The sequence below is a fragment of the Dermacentor variabilis genome, chromosome 4, assembly GCF_050947875.1.
Source record: "Dermacentor variabilis isolate Ectoservices chromosome 4, ASM5094787v1, whole genome shotgun sequence".
NCBI classification, from domain to species: Eukaryota; Metazoa; Arthropoda; class Arachnida; order Ixodida; family Ixodidae; genus Dermacentor; species Dermacentor variabilis.
Window position 1 is genome coordinate 228,368,239 of NC_134571.1, and position 19,166 is coordinate 228,387,404.

The following is a 19,166-nucleotide window of genomic DNA, read 5'->3' on the forward strand; positions in this document are numbered from 1 at the left end:
GGCGTCGTGACTACGAGGGCTCTCCGGCGGTATCACTTGATCTTCCGACAGTGTTATTGACTTAGACTTCAGGTCTTTGATTGCGGCGTGTTGGTTGAGGAAGTCCATGCCGAGAAAGACGTCTCGTGAACACTGTTGCAGGATAAGGAAGGTGGCAGGGTAAGTCCGGTCATGAATGGTAATTCTTGCCGTGCAGATTCCACTCGGCGTGATGAGGTGTCCACCAGCGGTCTGAATTAACGTGCCTTCCCATGCAGTCTTAACTTTCTTCAATTGGGCTGTGATGGGTCCACTCATGACGGAGTAATCGGCTCCTGTGTCTACTAATGTGGTGAATGCGTGGCCGTCGAGAAGCACGTCGAGGTCGGTGGTTCTTTGTCTTGCGTTACAGTTAGGTCTTGGCGTCGGATCACGGCTGTGTCGCGTTGACCTGTGGCTGGTATGGGACGTCGTCAGGTCGTCTTTCGTCGTCGTATCCTTTGCTTCCCCACTTCGTCGGGACGGCGGCGTGTCGTTATGTCGTCGAGGTAGTTTCTTCGGCGTCTTCGTCGGCGGCGGAGGATCTTCTTCAGTTCGACGAACAGCAACCGCACCTCCATCGGTTGCTGCTTTTAGTTTTCCGGATATGGGCTCGCTGACCGGCCCCGGGCTGGGCCAGTGTATGGACGGCGCTGTGGCGACAGTTAGCGGCCTGGTGACGGCGAACTGGATGGTCGTCGAGGGCTCCACTGAGTAGCGGTGAGATAGTCGGTTATGTCATGAGGGCGTTCACCTTCCCTCGGGCGCTATGGGTTGACGGCGAAGCCTCGCAATCCCAGGTCGCGGTATGGGCATCGGCGGTACACATGGCCGGCTTCGCCGCACTGGTAGCAGAGTGGGCGGTGGTCGAGGACGCGCCAAATGTCCGTCTTCCTCGCGTAGGTGCGCTGGGCGACGGGTGGCCGTGCTGGCGGCGGTGGCGGTGGACGACGGAATTGCGGCGTAAGCGCGAGCTACATGGAGCGAATTGTCACGGCGAACGCGGCGCGACGAACAGGGGCGCGGCGGCAAGACGTCGAAGATGCGCTGCATAGCAATACAGGAGGCGAACAGCGGGCGGACGCCACCGCGAGTTCGCCGTGTTGGCGCCAGTGTTATCAGACTTAGCATACGCGTTGTGGTAAATGATGAAACAAATATAAGCGCTTTATAAGGTGGCATATACCGCTTCTATAACTGAAAAATACACCAACACTAGCGCAGACGCCAACGTGGTTGCGGAAGACGGGAAAAGGCACGCGCGCGAAAGACCAGCATGCCTAGCGACCGGAACTGGCGCCTCCCGATTGGCTGTCGTCCGCCGCTGCGCGCTCGACGCTTCCGGCGGCCCGACGAAAATATTTGGACAGGCAGGTCGGCGGCGGCCGTCAAATTTTTGGACGCCGGCCGTCGGGCGTTCGCCGCCCAGGAAGTTCGTCGCTCGGACGCCGGTTATTCGCTCCATGTATTCCGGGCTTTACAGGGCCCTGGCGCGGTCGCGGAGGGGGACCTTGACGGTGTGCGACGGCGGCGTAGGTTATCGCTTCTGGCTGGGGATGCGGTAATTGAGGTTGCACCTCAGGAACTCCCAGTGATCGCTGAACCTGCACCTCATCTTTCGCGATGTCAGCGATCGAAGCTACTTGAGGCTGCGACGAAGGCAAGACCTTACTCAGTTCTTCGCGCACAATGGCCCTGATGGTCTCTTGGAGATCAACGGAGCCCAGCGCTTGGATGGCGCACTGAGGCCTGAGCACTTGGCGGTTATATTGCCTAGTGCGCATTTCCAAAGTTTTCTCAATCGTCGCAGCCTCTGTTAGGAACTCAGCTATGTTCTTTGGTGGGTTTCGGATTAGTCCGTAGAAAAGCTCTTCCTTTACGCCTCCCATCAACAAACGTACTTTTTTTCTTCTGGCACTTCCGGGTCGGCGTGCCGGAAAAGACGAGTCATCTCTTCTGTGAAGATGGCGATGGTCTTATGGGGTAGTTGACTTTTGTCTTTTCGGACAACGCTCGTGAAAGTCCTCACGAAGTTACTGCAGAACAGGTCCCATGTTGCAAGGGTGGACTCTCGGTTCCCGAACCAAGTCCTCGCAGCATCTTCCAAGGAGAAGTACACATGTCGTAGCTTATCCTCAGATGTCCAGTTGTTAAAGGACGAGCTCGTTTAGAAGGTTTCGAGCCGGGTTTCCGGATCCTCCGACGTAGCTCCACGGAAGGTAGGTGGCTCTCTGGGTTGTTGAAGTACGACGGGAGACACTGGGGCTGCCATTGTGGTTGTCTTGGCCACAATCTTTCTGGTCTTCTCAGGTAGAAGTCTGTGCTCGGGGGCAGCTGTTGTAGACGATGGCTTGCTCGATGGACCGGGACTACGTTGGTGCTCTCTTTGCGGTCCCGGCTTGGATCACGGCTTGTTGGGGGCGTCCGGTACATGGACGAAAAGCACCTCCACCAGATGTCACGTGGTAGTGATGTTAAAGAACACAGTATATATATATATATATATATATATATATATATATATATATATATATATATATATATATATATATATATATATATATATATAGAAATACTGCGAAAGACAAAACTAGCTTTTATTGGGCGAACCGGTGCCCACAAAGACAGGCTACACTTAAAGCACAACGATAGCGGCGAACACAGTCGGCGATCGTCGAAAATCTAATCAGCGGGTCCAGCGCGTCGGCTTTTATACAGCAGTCATCGAATGTTCCAGACTAATCGTTGGGACCCGTGTGCCATCCACAAAGTTCTACACCATTCGCGTCACGCGATGAAATCAGATAACACAAGGTTCGGCGAAAACAGACAGTGGATAGAAGCATCGATAACTTTCCAGAAACTCGGATACATGCAGGCGCGTCCCGCACTGTGCGATAAGATTTGTTAGGCGGCGAAACGTGGTCACCCGTTAAATATAAGTACATGTGTCAATATTCTAAAATCTGAGTAAGCGTTCGTCCTCTTTCTTTCCTTGCGCACCTAGTCCCTGCTTCGCGCTGTACGACGCCATCTAAACTGTAAAACAAATTAGCGTAAACCATCACCCTTTTAAGTGACATTTCTAATTCGTCGGGCACCCTTTCCCATCGTTTTTCGTGCATCCGTGCATTCTGATTGCCCTCATCGCGTTCACTATGTGTCACGCTCGCGCCTTGGCCTTCTGAATCCGCGAAAGAGCCCTTTTTAGAAAGAGTTAGAATTGTAATTTATAAAGGTGACGGTTTAGGCAAGTTGGTTTTCCATTTGAGATTGTGTGGTTACATTTTTAGTTCTTTGGGCACCCTTTTAATCGTTTGTCTCCATCCGTGCATTCTTATTACGCTCATTGGTTTCACTGTGTGTCACGCGTACCTTGGCCTTCTGCATCTGCGAAAGAGGCCTTCGTTCTGACGTCATGGCCTTGTTTGGCGGCTTTAACCCCTCTACCGACCACGCCATCAGGGTTCGCAAGATTCTAAGATCTGAGTAAGCAGTTGTATTACCTTTTCCTTGCGTCGCTTGTACTTGCGTGAACTTGCCAGTATCTAGCATCAACAAGTTCATAGACCAAACTATCATAATATTTAGCCGGGAAGCGGGTGCGGGCGAGCGTCTCAGGGCGCGTTTTCTGCTACTCATCGAACATCGCAGTCCCGGCGCCGTATAGGAGAAATCTTCCTGGCGGCTGTGCTTGCTGAATACCCGAGTTGTAGCCGATGGCTGTCTGCCGGTTCTAAGTTTTGCGAGCTAAGCTTCACGCAGCTTTTTGTCCTGCGGCTATGTGTGAATAAGACTGACACCCTGACACCGGGCTCCGTTGCGGACGTCCGGCGCTGCGGCACCGAGCGATAGCCTACCATGCTGCACGCCTCCAAAGGCAGCCTCTACCTATTATAGTGCTTTAAAATGTAGTCAAGCAGACACTCAAGGTGGTAAAGCCTCAGTACCTAATTAGAACCGCAGCGCAGGTGGGGCTTTAAACTTTCGTTTTTGGCTCGATTCGGCGCTTCCGAAGCAGCCCGTGAGCTGCTTGGAAGCTGCTTGGGTGGAGCTCGCCCCCAATAGCCTTTGAATACAGCTTACCTTTGAACGTTACCTTTGGATTTTGAGCGCCATCGCAGCATATATTACTTACAGTAACCCGAGAAAGCGTTTATCAAGCAGATCTTGATGGGTAAGTGATTGTGTTGAAAGAAACGAAAAAAATGGGGTGTTTGTTTGTTTATTGATTTTTTTCTTTCTGTATATCAACAGAAATCGAAGCAAAGGCAAAAGGCTATACAACCTGACAGAGGCCTTTGCTCCGATATACAGTTCAGCATGCAGTCATAATACAAGTAGAGAAACAGCAACAATATACAATAATTAACATAAGATAACCATTGAACAAATCTAAATTGTCTTTATATATACATATATAAAAACAAAGAAAGCAGAACTATCACAGAGTAAAGAAAACATATATTGTGACAAGCAGCAACAAAAGAAACAATGTGTGCTCAGAAATAAAAAAAACACAGTGCCCCTTCTTTCTTTATATATTTTTGTCCTTCTTGGTGTCGCCCGGTTTTTTTCTTCTTTTCTTTTCTCCTGGCCTTCACACTCTCCCGCTATTGTCCCCTCGTCTTGGGAACGAAGCTCACAGACGTCAGGCGACTCAATACTTCTAAGTCTCTCCCTTTATAACCAACACCTGCACGTGACGTCACTGCACTAACCCTTTAAAACTAACATGCCGAGGATAACGAGACTGCCTTTGACGAAGATAGGTCCTCCTATCGAAACATTGGCCAGCCTTTCTGAGGCACCTTATCCATCTTTACAAAATTTATGCCACAGTGCACATTGAGTAAGATAAAAAAGTCAATACACATGGAATCAACACTTAAACAGTACTTAAACATATTCAATGCAGTTTTCTGGAATAATTTGTCTAAACCTATTTTTGGAAATTTGTTTATTTAGGTCTAAAATGTTGCCAAGTTTATTAAGTAGACTGGGTATTTGGTGCAGAATATGGTGCCGTCCATAGGTAGTTCTAATTTTTGGTGTTCTTATACTTTGTGTACGGAAGCAGTATTGAACACATCTAGAAGAACTGTACGCGTGGTATAGCTTATTTTGGGTATGCAAGAAAAGCTTGAGATAATAGATTTGGTTAGCTTGCAATATGAAATGTTTTGTAAATAGTGGACGCGCGCTGAGACCTTGCGGGTGATCATAATATCCCTCAAATATTCCTAGTACCTTCTTTTGTAATGTGAGAATTGTGGTATAATTCTGCGCTGTCGTTGTGCCCCAGATTAACACGCAGTAACTGAGCCTAGAATAGAATAGCGTATAATATAGTGCTTTCTTGAGCCGAAGTGGTAATATTCGACTTAATCTGTACACACATCCAACACTTATTCGAATAATTAATTCTAATGCCAATTTATTTACGTGTTCATTCCAAGACAGGTCTTCCTGGAACGATACGCCCAGAAATTTATGAACCTTAACTTGCTGAAGCATCTGGCCCTCAAAGGAAACATTTAAGCTTATATTCCGTGGCTTATTGATAGGGGCAAAAAATATGTATTTAGTTTCACTCGCGTTGAGCCGTAACTTCTTGATTTTAAGCCAACAAGACAGCTTACTTAGACAAGTATTTACACTTCCTTTAAGGTTAGACATTGAAGCACCAGTAAAAACATGTTAGTGTCATTGGCACACATAATTATTTTAGGAGAATCCGGAATGCGACACAGGTCATTTACGTAAATTATAAATAACAGTGGACCGAGTATAGGTCCTTGTGGGACACCTTTGTTAACCTTAGCATGCGAGGATGTCCCCTGATTAATAACTACATATTGGTAACGGTATGTCCAGTAATTTTGTAGTAACCTATTGGCAATACTACGGACGCCTTAATTATTAAGTTTTTGTAGAAAAACGCTATGACACGCGGTATCGAATGCTTTACGGAAATCGACAAACAGTCCCAGCGTGTAAAGCTCTCCCTCGAAATTATTTAGTATCTCACTTTTAATATCGAGTAATGCAAGCTCGGTGGATTTGCCGTTTTGAAAACCAAAGTGAGCCTCACTTATGATACTATATTTAATAAAAATTTTTGTATTCTGCTATTAATAGCATTTTCAAGCACCTTCGACAATATCGGAAGTACCGATATTACTCGATAATTTGCAATTTCTTTGTCATTACCGTACCTTTGAAGACCGGACACACGAGCTATTTTCAGTTGATCAGGAAAAACCCCAGTAAAGAAAGTTGAGTTAATAATGTGTGAGAGCGCGGGCGATATCACATCAGCAACGAATTTTCTTGGCATAGGTTTGATATCATGTCCTGCCGCACAGTTGTTTTTAATCTTGGTTATTAATTCTTCAGCCTCACGACATGAAATAGAATGCAAAACTATGGAGTTAGGTAAACCACGGTCATTTATCGATGATCTTCGATCATCGCCATCACATATCTCATCGTAACCACAACTAGTAACAAAGTAATCGTTAATTTCAGTTGCAACCTCTCTGTAGCCAAGGCCGCTATAGTTAGAATGCTAGGGACGTGGTTTTGTTTTATTCGACCGGGATCATTACTTACTTTACAAAAAAAATTCTCATAATATCTGAACTTTGCACACCTTAGTTCAACATTTAGCTGGTTTCTGTACGTTTTAAACTCAATAAATAAATATATGTCGCGTGTCCTTACAAATTCATTGTACATGCTATTTTTTATTTTTTAATTAAGATATTCGTTATCCAGACTTTTCAAATTTTCTGCCGTTTTACATACCTTACAGATACCGGGAAAGCATCATTATAACATTTTATCAGTTTAGACATGAATACTTTGCACGTCAAGTTAGGATACATTTCTCGGAACACGTGATTCCACTCGTTTTGAATAACATGATGCCGGAATATTTCTAGTGTCCTAGCGTTGATCTGGCGTGACCGCACTTTTTCGTTAGCCTAGGGGCCCGAGGGACCCGTTAACCGAGGGGACCGATTTTTATTAGTCATATCATCAGAAGCTAACAAACGCTGACACCAAAGACAACCTAGGGAAAATTACTTCTGCTTCATAAATGAAATAAAGAAACGATAAATTAATATAAATGAAAGTGGATAAAAAAAAAACAACTTGCCGCAGGTGGGGAACGGTACCACAACCTTCGGATTACGGTTGCGGTGCTCTACCAATTGAGCTACTGCGGCACCATTTCCCCATGCACTTGGAGGATTCTACAAGGAAACATAAGTACCCAAGAAAGTGGATGGGGAAATGGCGCCGCGGTAGCTCATTGGTGGATCATCACACGCCTAATGCGAAGGTTGTGGGATCGTTGTCCACCTGCGGCAAGTTGTTTTTTCATCCACTTTCATTTCCACTAATTTATTGTTTCCCTGTTTGATTTATTAGACACAAGCAATTTCCCGTAGGCTGTCCTTGGTGTCAGTGTTTGTTGGCTTCTTATGATATGACTAATAAAAATGGGCCCCGCGGTTAACGCCATTTCTACACGCTTATTACATAACGAGGGTCTCGAATCCGACCAGGTAGCGTGTGTGGGTTCATTGACCGGTTGCCTTCACCCAATAAAATCACGTTCTCGTGCCGTCTGCAGCGGAAAAGATGTTCCACATCCGCCGCCAAGGTTTGTGAGCGGTGGCGCTGGCTAACGCTCCCAGGTTTCTACTAGGAAACATAAATACCCAAGAAAGTTAATGGCGGAAACGGCCCCGCGGAAGCTCAATTTGTAGAGCATCGCACGCGTAATGCAAAAATTGTGGGATCGTTCCCCATCTACGGTAACTTGGTTTTTCATGCACTTTTTACCATTAATTTATCGTTTCTTTGTTTCATTTATTAAGCACAAGTAATTTCCCCTAGGTTGTCCTTGGTGTCAGCGTTTGTTGGCTTCTTATGATGTGGTGTTGAAATGTAGCTTGCACAGCTTCGTCAACTGCTGTTTACATGCTACGTGCCCGTTAGCTGGTCCGCGTCGCACTTGCCTGGTGTGCCGTGGTGCACGCTGACGTGCACTATTTCGTCATCCCACCAGTCGGCTGCTATGGGCTGACACCAAGCAGTGTTCGGCTACACGGCGCAGATACCGCGGCCGCCGCGCGGTGCCCTGGACACCCTGGACACCCTGGACACCCTGGACAGGTTATTTAATAAAATTTCTGGAGTGGAGGCGGATTACCGAAACTGAAGCTGCTCGCCAACATGTTGCTCGGGGCAAAAATCCCGCGTTGTCGTTGTTATAGTCGTCGTTGCAGAACACAGATTGTGCTATCGGGCTGCTATTCTAATGGTATTTAATGATCCTGGCGTGCTTTTCTAGAGTGCTGCAGCACCTCAGTAGGCCATGCTGAAATAGTGCGCTGTTTTTGGCTGTAGAAACCGCGGCAAGACGCCGGGAATAACATTACACCTGTAAGTACACCATTCTCTTTGTTTGCTCACGGCCGCCTTTATGGTGTGCGCTTTCTTCAGTTTTGTACCCTTTGGAAGGTGCACGTACATGATGGGCTACATTGCACCTGTTAAATTTACGCCTTAAATGCTCACTGGCGCGTCGCTGCGCGTGATTGGTCGGGGATTTCACCGTTAGTTGCAGCGTGCTCGGGTTATGCTCAGATACGTGCGCGGTCTGATTTTACGTACCACAGGTAGTCTGCTTGAAATAGGACTTGGGCACAAGGGCGCTTATTAACCGAGCATTAGCTACCAGTAAGCAGGTAAGAATGTGCTTTATATTTCGAGTTTATTCACGTTATCCCTGAAACAACAGTGACGACGCAAAAGTGAAACGGCCTCCTAATACTGCAGGCAGAACGCCTTGACGTGGGAGCAGTGCAGATAAGGTGCATCTCATTGGTCATAGAAATCTGCACTGGTTTTTCGGAGAGCGTGCTTCGCAGAGCTTGAACCTCACCTGCTAGGGTTTGACTCTTTACATTGTCACATATATAATCTCTCAAAGAAGATTGCAGAGTGCTACTTCAGCATTCCGATATACCAAATAACCAAGAAAACCAAACAAGCAAATCGTACAGAAAGAGTGCGAACACTACCTTACTGGCTTAAAACATTCAAAAATGAACGAGCAAGGTGTATCAGGAGTGGAAACCGTGGTTTAGAAAATCTGTGCGCTTAAGGAACTTCAAATGACATTTACAACAGCTTTTAGGGAGTCGTATGTCTCTCATGCTAGCACTTCTCTGTCGCATATTTCAGCTGCCAGAGCATATTGACCCTTTTCGTGCTGTGCGCGCTGCGCTGTTTGAACACGTTGTGACGCGTCCATTGCGTGTCTAAATTGCCTCCGCGTTCACAATGGGTGTGTATGACGCCGGTGTGGCTTAGCAAACTCCGCTTCGGGAGATATCGTAGGTGGTGACACGAAGCTTTCGCCACACCTTTAGAGAATATGCAAAAGCACTTTGGAAGCTCATTAAGCTATGTCAAAAAGACGCGAGCTGCGTATATGGTGCTTGTTTCAAAAGCCAGGCTAAATATGTATTCCAAGCTATTCAAACTTTCTGCTCAGGATTTTAATCAGGATTAGTGCGTTTTCCTCTTCGTTCATTATTTGACAAATATTTATTTTGAAGCAATGGCTTGTCACATTAACGACTCGGTAAATTTCCTTGCTGCGGTCACTATCTGATTGTTTCTACCTAATCGCTCGCGGGTATGCTCAGTGCCGATAGATTTGTTCTTGCTGCGCGCAAGGCTTGAAACGTAGCCGATTTGTACATTGTAATACCTTGTAGCAAAGATGCATTTTCGCTAGTAGCTCGCTTACTTTTGTGGACCGTCACGAAACATTCAGCTTCAAAAATTCGCGTGCTATCGGTGTAGTCCGTGATTTGTTGTGCGTATATGTGCACATATATTGAAGTGTGGGCCCATTCACTTGAGGACACGTTGGCGATAGAGTGGGCGCATGATTACATGCCAGTTGGGGTAGATTATAATAATAATAATAATATTTGGGGTTTTACGTGCCAAAACCACTTTCTGATTATGAGGCACGCCGTAGTGGAGGACTCCGGAAATTTTGACCACCTGGGGTTCTTTAACGTGCACCTAAATCTAAGCACACGGGTGTTTTCGCATTTCGCCCCCATCGAAATGCGGCCGCCGTGGCCGGGGTAGATTATGTGTGCATACTGTGCGTATGTGTGCAGATTATGTGTGCATACTATGGCCAGAGAGGGCTTTGTTCAACGAGCGTTACTCTCGCCGACGTTCCTGGGCCGAAGCACTTTCTTTGAAGGTTAGTGATACAATGCTGGCGTACAAACAAATTTATGTATGCTCGAAGAAAGCCGTACATTCCGAAGTGCCCGTAACACGTGCGGACAGTTGCAGCAGCGGTCCGCGAACTTGACTACACAGATTCATTCTATTCCTTAATATGCCAGTCAGTATTTTCGCAGCCAACTACTGCACATGTATCCATCCACGTGATTCATTCCGGCATGATTGGAGCGCAGCGTGTTAGCGAAAACTCAGCTCCATTTCGACAGATGATCGAGTTTCGTATTTGTGCGCCCTCACTGAGGGGACGCGCGGCGTGCCGCCGAAAGCGAGCGCCATATCGCTTCTCTGGGACAAACTGCTCCGCGAAAACGGTCAACGGGGCTGGGCTTGTCCAATATCCGGCAAAGAAACAATAGACAACGGGAAGAACGAGTGGCACCAATATTTTCAGTGCATACAGAATACTGTGGTACCTCGCTATTTCGCAGTGAGGATCGACTGAGCGACCCAATTCAGTATGTCGCTATCAAACCGTTCAGGATGCTAAATGTGTGATATTTTGATCCCTTCCCGTGTAGCAACGTCGCAAATGTTATGCAGTAGAATAATTAACACTAGCGGTGTATCATTAAAACTTATTTTTTTCTTTTCGAGGATAACAAGGAACCGAGAGAAAAGGTTTTGGCCAGGCTGGGCGTCGGTTACGCGTACATAATCGGCACAGTATACATGACACGCAGCACACACATAAAATATGACAATATAGCAAAAAAAGTGGTATGATAATAGTACATAAAAAAAGATAATTGAAAACGTTATCAAATTGAAGTGGTATATAACTTTGTTCAATATCGCGAACAAAAAATGTTTGCTTTATTTACTCATAAGGAAGCTAATCAGTAAAACGCTTTTATGCGCACAGAAGATAGATGTATGATATGTTACTGTAAATAAATTGAATTATCGCAAGTAAAATATTTATGTGAGATGCATAATTATTTTTGTGAACTTTTTGATCGGGAACCGAAAGGGCACTCGAGTGCCGCGCGTATTGCGCGGCCGCTTGTGTGCAGAGGACGCCATCTCGGGCCCCCCGCAACGTGGCTGGCCGCTCCAGGAACCTTGGGCCTCCTTGGGCGCACTGCAGATCGCATAGGGCCAGTGGCGTAGGCAAAAATTTCGTTCGGGGGGTGGCACACTTTGCAGCTCTGCCTCCTCATTATGGAAATTGTCGAGGGATGAAATACATTAAACATTAATAATAACTGCGTTGCCATTGCCAAAGATGCTGCAAACGATTTCTTGAACGCTACGCCCTGTCAAGACAGATAATATATCTTGTTTTTCTCAAATAATATACTCGTATGTCTCAAAAGTTGTGCCTAAAATAACCGTTATCAATGCTTCCACGTTTTCTGTATATTTAATGGGTAAAGCAAATATGACACGAACTTTAGCGCTATATCAGTTTGAAACCAGCAAAGCAGTGCATGCCGCTGATATGAAAAATGTAAAGGCCACGATATGAACAAGTTGAGGAGGAAGAAGAAGAAACTTTAATAAAGAATAGTTGAGGAGAAATATTTTATTAAAACTTTGTTAGCCTCCACGTCTCTCTCATTTGCATCTCTCTGTCATTCAAGAGCATTGTTTACACTTCTGTACGTATGCAATGACGAAGGAAAAATCTCAACGACGCTGTCCTTCGTTAGAATTTATTGCGTAGGAACAGCCTTCACTGGTCACATATTTTGAGTAATTGCTCCGAAATTCCAAAAACTCGCAACAGAGAGCAAAATATAAAAAGAAGGAGTTCTGTAAAATATACGAGGGCGAGTCAAATGAAAGTGAGCCAATGCGAATATATTACAAATGACGACTTTATTTAAAAGTAGTCTCCATGAGCATTGACATTTGTCCCACTGACTAACGAGTCGCGTGATTCCCGTCTCATAAAACTCCTTGGGTTGCTGCTTCAAAAAGACTGTAACTGAATCTTTCACGTCACTGTCCGACAAGAATCTGGTTCGCTTGGGCTGTTTTTTCAAATGCTCCAAAAAGTGGAAGTCGCAAGGCGACAGGTCTGGGCTGTATGGCGGATGTTGCAGTGTTTCCTACTTGATCTTTGCCAGTTTTTTATTAACCATATCGGCGACGTGGGAACGGGCATTATCATAGAACAAGATGACCCCATTCCGCAATTTTCCACGTCGTTTGTTCTTGATTGCGACACGCAGCCGATCTGACGTTTCACAATATCGGAAACGATTGAGAGTTTCTCCAGGCTTAGCAAATTCGGTCAATAATGGCCCCTGACGATCGAAAAAGAAAGTCAACAACACCTTTCTGGCAGAAATGACGGCCTTTGCATTCCTTCGGCGTGTTGAATTTAAATGTTTCCGCTGTAAGCTTTGCCATCGTGTTTCAGGCCCGTAGTAGTGGCACCATGATTCGTCCCGGGTCACAATTGCAGACAAAAAGTCGTCACCCTCCTCATGATACCGGACTAGATGAGTCAAGGCAGCGCCGAACCTCTCCGTCTTCTGGCGGTGGTTCAAAATCTTAGGCATCCATTGCGTACACTAGAGCCGATAACCGAGATGTTCATAAATTATGGTGTGAGCCGAACCGTGACTGATGCTCACGCGCCCTGCCAATTCATCGATGCTTATCATTCGTTGTTTTCTAATCGGCCTTTGCAATTGTGTTGGGGGTGATTGCACGGTGGCTTTGGCCTGGTCTTGGATTGTGTATGCAACTTTCACGTCCTTCTTCGAACCGTTTGCTTCAACGCTTCACAGTGATAAATGAAATGCAATGTTCAATGTACACGGCAGCCATACGGCGACTAATTTCTTTTTCGGAAACATCTTCATTTGTCAAAAACCTTACGGCACCAGGCTGTTCAAATTTTGTAGTGTCCATTATGTCACGCAAGCATGTTCAACCCAGCGTATGAAAGCATTAAAAAACTTTCATCCTCACACCTGCGTGTCCCATTGTAAATGTGAGATGCCTCTGTGCCACGCGCATGCCTCGCAGATAATGAACCGTACCATTATTGCGCCGAGCGGGTTGGCTCACTTTCATTTCACTCGCCTTCGTAAATTAGAAATGCGAAGATACAATGGAATATACAAATGTGAAGACACAGCTTGATAAAGGGCAAAAAAGTGTCACCGAAAACAAAGTTCCCTGCACATATACACAAAACCTCGCAACAAGATATTGAAATATACGTATAAGTCGCCGTTAAATCTACGTATTCAGCTTTAACTCAGGAAAAGGACCTTAGTGTTGAAGCAATGAACGACAATCTTGTGGGCGTCATTAAGGAGTGTGCAATGGAAGTCGGTGGTAACTCCGTTAGGCAGGATACCAGCAAACTATCCCAGGAGACGAAAGATCTGATCAAGAAACGCCAATGTATGAAGGCATCTAACCCTACAGCTAGAATAGAACTGGCAGAACTTTCGAAGTTAATCAACAAGCGTAAGACAGCTGACATAAGGAAGTATAATATGGATAGAATTGAACAGGCTCTCAGGAACGGAGGAAGCCTAAAAACAGTGAAGAAGAAACTAGGAATTGGCAAGAATCAGATGTATGCGTTAAGAGACAAAGCCGGCAATATCATTACTAATATGGATGAGATAGTTCAAGTGGCTGAGGAGTTCTATAGAGATTTATACAGTACCAGTGGCACCCACGACGATAATGGAAGAGAAAATAGTCTAGAGGAATTCGAAATCCCGAAGGTAACGCCGGAAGAAGTAAAGTAAGCTTTAGGAGATATGCAAAGGGGGAAGGCAGCTGGGGAGGATCAGGTAACAGCAGATTTGTTGAAGGATAGTGGACAGATTGTTCTAGAGAAACTGGCCACCCTGTATACGCAATGCCTCATGACCTCGAGCGTACCGGAATCTTGGAAGAACGCTAACATAATCCCAATCCAAAAGAAAGGGGACGCCAAAGACTTCAAAAATTATAGACCGATCAGCTTACTGTCTGTTGCCTACAAAGTATTTACTAAGGTAATTGCAAATAGAATCAGGAACACCTTAGACTTCTGTCAACCAAAGGACCAGGCAGGATTCCGTAAAGGCTACTCAACAATAGACCATATTCACACTATCAATCAAGTGATAGAGAAATGTGCAGAATATAAGCAACCGTTATATATAGCTTTCATTGATTACGAGAAAGCGTTTGATTCAGTCGAAACCTCAGCAGTCATGGAGGCATTACAGAATCAGGGTGTAGATGAGCCATATTTAAAAATACTGGAAGATATCTATAGCGGCTCCACAGCCACCGTAGTCCTCCATAAAGCAACCAACAAAATCCCAATAAAGAAAGGCGTCAGGCAGGGAGATACGATATCTCCAATGCTATTCACAGCGTGTTTACAGGAGGTATTCAGAGACCTGGATTGGGAAGAATTGGGGATAAAAGTTAATGGAGAATACCTTAGTAACTTGCGATTCGCTGATGATATTGCCTTGCTTAGTAACTCAGGGGACCACTTGCAATGCATGCTCACTGACCTGGAGAGGCAAAGCAGAAGAGTGGGTCTAAAAATTAATATGCAGAAAACTAAAGTAATGCTTAACAGTCTCGGGAGAGAACAGCAATTTACAATAGGCAGCGAGGCACTGGAAGTCGTAAGGGAATACATCTACTTAGGGCAGGTAGTGACGGCGGATCCGGATCATGAGACGGAAATAATCAGAAGAATAAGAATGGGCTGGAGTGCGTTTGGCAGGCATTCCCAAATCATGAACAGCAGGTTGCCGTTATCCCTCAAGAGAAAAGTATATAATAGCTGTGTCTTACCAGTACTCACCTACGGGGCAGACACCTGGAGGCTTACGAAAAGGGTTCTGCTCAAATTGAGGACGACACAACGAGCTATGGAAAGAAGAATGATAGGTGTAACGTTAAGGGATAAGAAAAGAGCTGATTGGGTGAGGGAACAAACGCGAGTTAATGACATCTTAGTTGAAATCAAGAAAAACAAATGGGCATGGGCAGGACATGTAATGAGGAGGGAAGATAACCGATGGTCATTAAGGGTTACGGACTGGATCCCAAGGGAAGGGAAGCGTAGCAGGGGGCGGCAGAAAGTTAGGTGGGCGGATGAGATTAAGAAGTTTGCAGGGACGGCATGGCCACAATTAGTACATGACCGGGGTTGTTGGAGAAGTATGGGAGAGGCCTTTGCCCTGCAGTGGGCGTAACCAGGCTGATGATGATGATGATGATATATGATGCGTCAAACAACGCAAATAAACATGTTGCGCAACAACAGATTAACAGATAACAGCCTGTTGCGTACTCCAGGGTAGCGTACCGTACTGCTGCCGAGAAGTAGCGGCGCCTGCCTATCGAAGCTCGACCGACATTACTTATTGGTAGCGTGGCGTTGTCGGCGGGCTGCAGGCATCCGGTAGATCATGGCGACCAAGCAGGGGCGAGACGATTTGCTAGTGCGAAACTTGCACGGTTTATTCAAAGGTAGTTGAAAGAAGATAAGAAAAGCATGAAGTATATAAAAGTACATTTCAGAGCCCCTTTAATAGGCTCTCTACATGTGTGGGCGGGATCTTGCTTCGGTCGATGACACGTGACAGGCACAGAGAGAGGGCCCCTCCTCCTGCATTACGGAGCACGGGAAGAAGTCGATCCTCTTTTCGACGAATCCGGGAGAAGGTCGGGTGAATGACCTGTCGCCCATGGGCTCCGGCCTAGTAGAAGGTAGGGGGAACGACCTGTCACCCGTGGGCTCCGGCCTAGTAGAAGGTAGGGGGAACGACCTGTCGCCCGTGGGCTCCGGCCTAGTAGTAGGTAGGGTGAATGACCTGTCGCCCGTGGGCTCCGACCAAGTAGAGGGTAGAGGGATGACGTATCGCCCGTGGTGTCCGACGCCAACCCTAACAGCATCTCCGGCGGGGGAGGAAGATCCCGACGTGTAGGGGCCAGCAGCCGCTGTACGAGGGATCGGCGTTTCGGTATCAGGATTCCCCGCAGAGGTCACGAACCCTTCGTTCGTAGCAGGTAGATTCCGGGGATGGTCATTCGTCCTCGGGGCGCTCTTGTGACTTTTCTCCTTGGTCCGGTCCGGTGAAATTGGTCTTTGCAAGCAGGTCTCGCAACTTTTCGTCTCCTGCGTGGGCAAGCAATCACCCCTGAACAGTGCCGGACCCACAACCACAAAGCAGCGAGCACAAGGCCACTCTCCCCCAAGACACACCCGGCTTTTAACAAAAAAAGAAAACCCGCTACACCTTTCCCATTCCCTACGCGCGTCCTCCCCCCCTCAACACTAAAACCAGCCATTTCTTGAAAGCGTTAGGACGTGGTTATTTAAATCAGCTAACAATCGGCTTCACTTCGGAAAAACATATGATTGCACGAAAAAAATATGCCACGGAAACCCAAATGAGCATGGGGCTTTCGATACTCTAGGGACAACGACTTAAACCGCCGGCATTGCCGTTAAGCTTAGCCTTCTTGTAGCGAATATCGAAGGTGTACTGTTGAAGAGCCAAGCTCCAGCGCAAAAGACGACAGTTTTTCGTAGACATGGACTGCAGCCATGTGAGGGGACAGTGATGAGTCTCTATGGTGAATCTTGAGCCAGCGATATAGCAAGCTAGCTTCTGTACCGCCCAAACTACGCAGGCGCATTCCTTTTCTGATGCACTGTATGCTTCCTCACGAACTGAAAGCTTTCTACTGGCGTACAGTACAGGGTGTTCGTTCTCGTCATCTCTCTTTTGACAGAGCACCACCCTCATAGCCCTGTCACTGGCATCACACTGAAGAATGAATGGCTTAGAGTAGTCGGGCGCGTTCAACACTGGCTGACTCGTTAGTGCGTTCTTCAGCATACTAAAAGCCTTTTCTTTTGCGTCATCCCACTTTACCGTTTGTGGTTCTGTTTTTCTGAGAGCATCCGTTAAAAGACTCGCAATCTCGGAATACCGCGGGATATATCTTTGGTAATAACCCGCCAAGCCAAGGAATGATCTGATGTCCCGCTTGGTGCGTGGTTGCGGGAAGTTCTCTATCGCGGTCAGTTTAACCTCGGAAGGCCGACCATGGCCTTGCCCTATTACATGACCTAGATAAGCTACCTCCGCGCGCCCTAATTGGCATTTGGGAGCCTTAACAGTTAAGTTGGCCTCTCGTAGCCGACACAACACGGTTCGCAGGTGTTGCATATGGTCCGCCCATGATGAAGAAAGATAGCTATGTCATCGAGATAGGGAAGTGCAAAGTCCTCCATTCCTCGTAGCACCTGGTCCATAAGGCTAGAGAAGCAATATGGCGCATTCTTCAATCCAAAACTCAGGACTTTCGGACGAAAGGTTCCCATCGGCGAAATAAACGCTGCAAGCCGGCTTGCCCTCTCGGTCAACGGAACCTACCAATACCCTCTGACTAAATCGAGCGTAGAGATGAAATTAGCACTGCTCACCTTTTCAAGCCTTTCCTCGATATGCGGTATTGGATAAGTCTGGTCCTTCGTGATTAAATTTAGCCTGCGGTTGTCGATACATGGCCGCGGCTCTTTTCCTGGGACCTCAACCAAGATAAGAGGCGAGGTATAATCACTCTCTCCTGGCTCGATTACACCTAGCTCTAACATCTTGTTTATTTCAGCGGCCATGACTTCACGTTGCCGAGGCGAAACGCGATAAGCTTTCGAACGAACTGGGTCCGACGAGGTTAACTCGATATCGTGAACGATCGCAGTTGTCCTGCCCGGTGTATCTGAAAATACGTCTTTAAATTCAAACACGAGTTTCCTCAGCTCGGCCCTTTGATTGGGATTCAACTCCGCCTGTTCTACTAACTGTCTTGTCAATGTCTTTTGTCTCCGTCACTGCTGTTAACTCTGGAAAGTTGACAGGCATTTCCTCAGGTTGGTTAAGGGACATGTTCACAATGGCTTCCCTCTGCCTGTAGGGTTTAAGTAGATTGCTATGGTACACTTGTGGTGTCCTTCGTTTTCCCCGGTACCATGATTACGTAGTTTGTTTCAGATAATTTCTCAATTATGTCAACCGGTCCTTCCCATTGAACCTCTAGTTTGTATTTCAACGAGGGTTTCAGGATCATTATCTTTTTCCCCACTTCAAAGCGCCGCGTGCGAGCCGTCCTGTCATAGTACCGCTTAGCCTTGCTTTGTGCCTTACGCATTTCCTGCCCTGCTAATTCCTGAGAAGCGTGCAGACGGTGCAACAGCTCTAGCACGTATGCCACAACCGAAGGATCGTCTGCCCGGCCTTCCCAGGCTTCTCGAACAATGCGGAGAGGGGAGCGAAGGTAGCGTCCGTAAACGAGCTCTGAAGGTGAAAAACCTGTTGATTCGTGCGGTGCAGTTCGAAGCGCGAACATTGCTGCAGGCAAGCAACTCTCCCAATCGGCTTTGTGCTCATAACAAAGGGCTCGCAAAAGCCGTTTCATGACTGAGTGGACTTTCTCTACCGCGTTTGACTGCGGGTGGTACACTGAGCTATGGATAATTTTAATACCGCACCTTTCCAGAAACGTCGAGGTCAGTGCGCTCGTAAAGGCGGATCCTTGATCTGACTGGATTTCTGCGGGAAACCCTACTCGCGCGAAGATAGATAAAAGTGCGTTGACGATCTCCGCCGAGCTTAGTTCCTTGGGAGGCACTGCCTCGGGAAATTTCGTTGCGGGGCATAGTGCAGTAAGAATATGTCGATAGCCAAACTGCGTTGCAGGAAGTGGTCCCACTGTGTCTATTATGAGCCAGCGAAATGGCTCCGTGATAATGGGAACAAGTTTCATTGGCGCTTTAGCCTTATCTCCGGGCTTGC

General features: G+C 46.7%; 1 protein-coding gene across 4 annotated transcripts in view; it reads right to left on the reverse strand.

The window, feature by feature from the left end:
• LOC142580154 (very long chain fatty acid elongase 7-like) overlaps positions 1-19,166 on the reverse strand; it is a 238,171-nt gene that overhangs the window by 33,900 nt on the left and 185,105 nt on the right. The window contains exon 6 of one of the 4 annotated variants that reach the window (XM_075691014.1): positions 7,970-8,200. The exons of the other annotated variants lie outside the window; for them this stretch is intronic. Coding sequence (XP_075547129.1) covers positions 8,090-8,200 — 111 coding nt within the window. The 3' untranslated portion in view covers positions 7,970-8,089. Of the gene's footprint in view, positions 1-7,969; positions 8,201-19,166 lie in introns of those variants that run through there. 4 annotated transcript variants of the gene reach the window in all.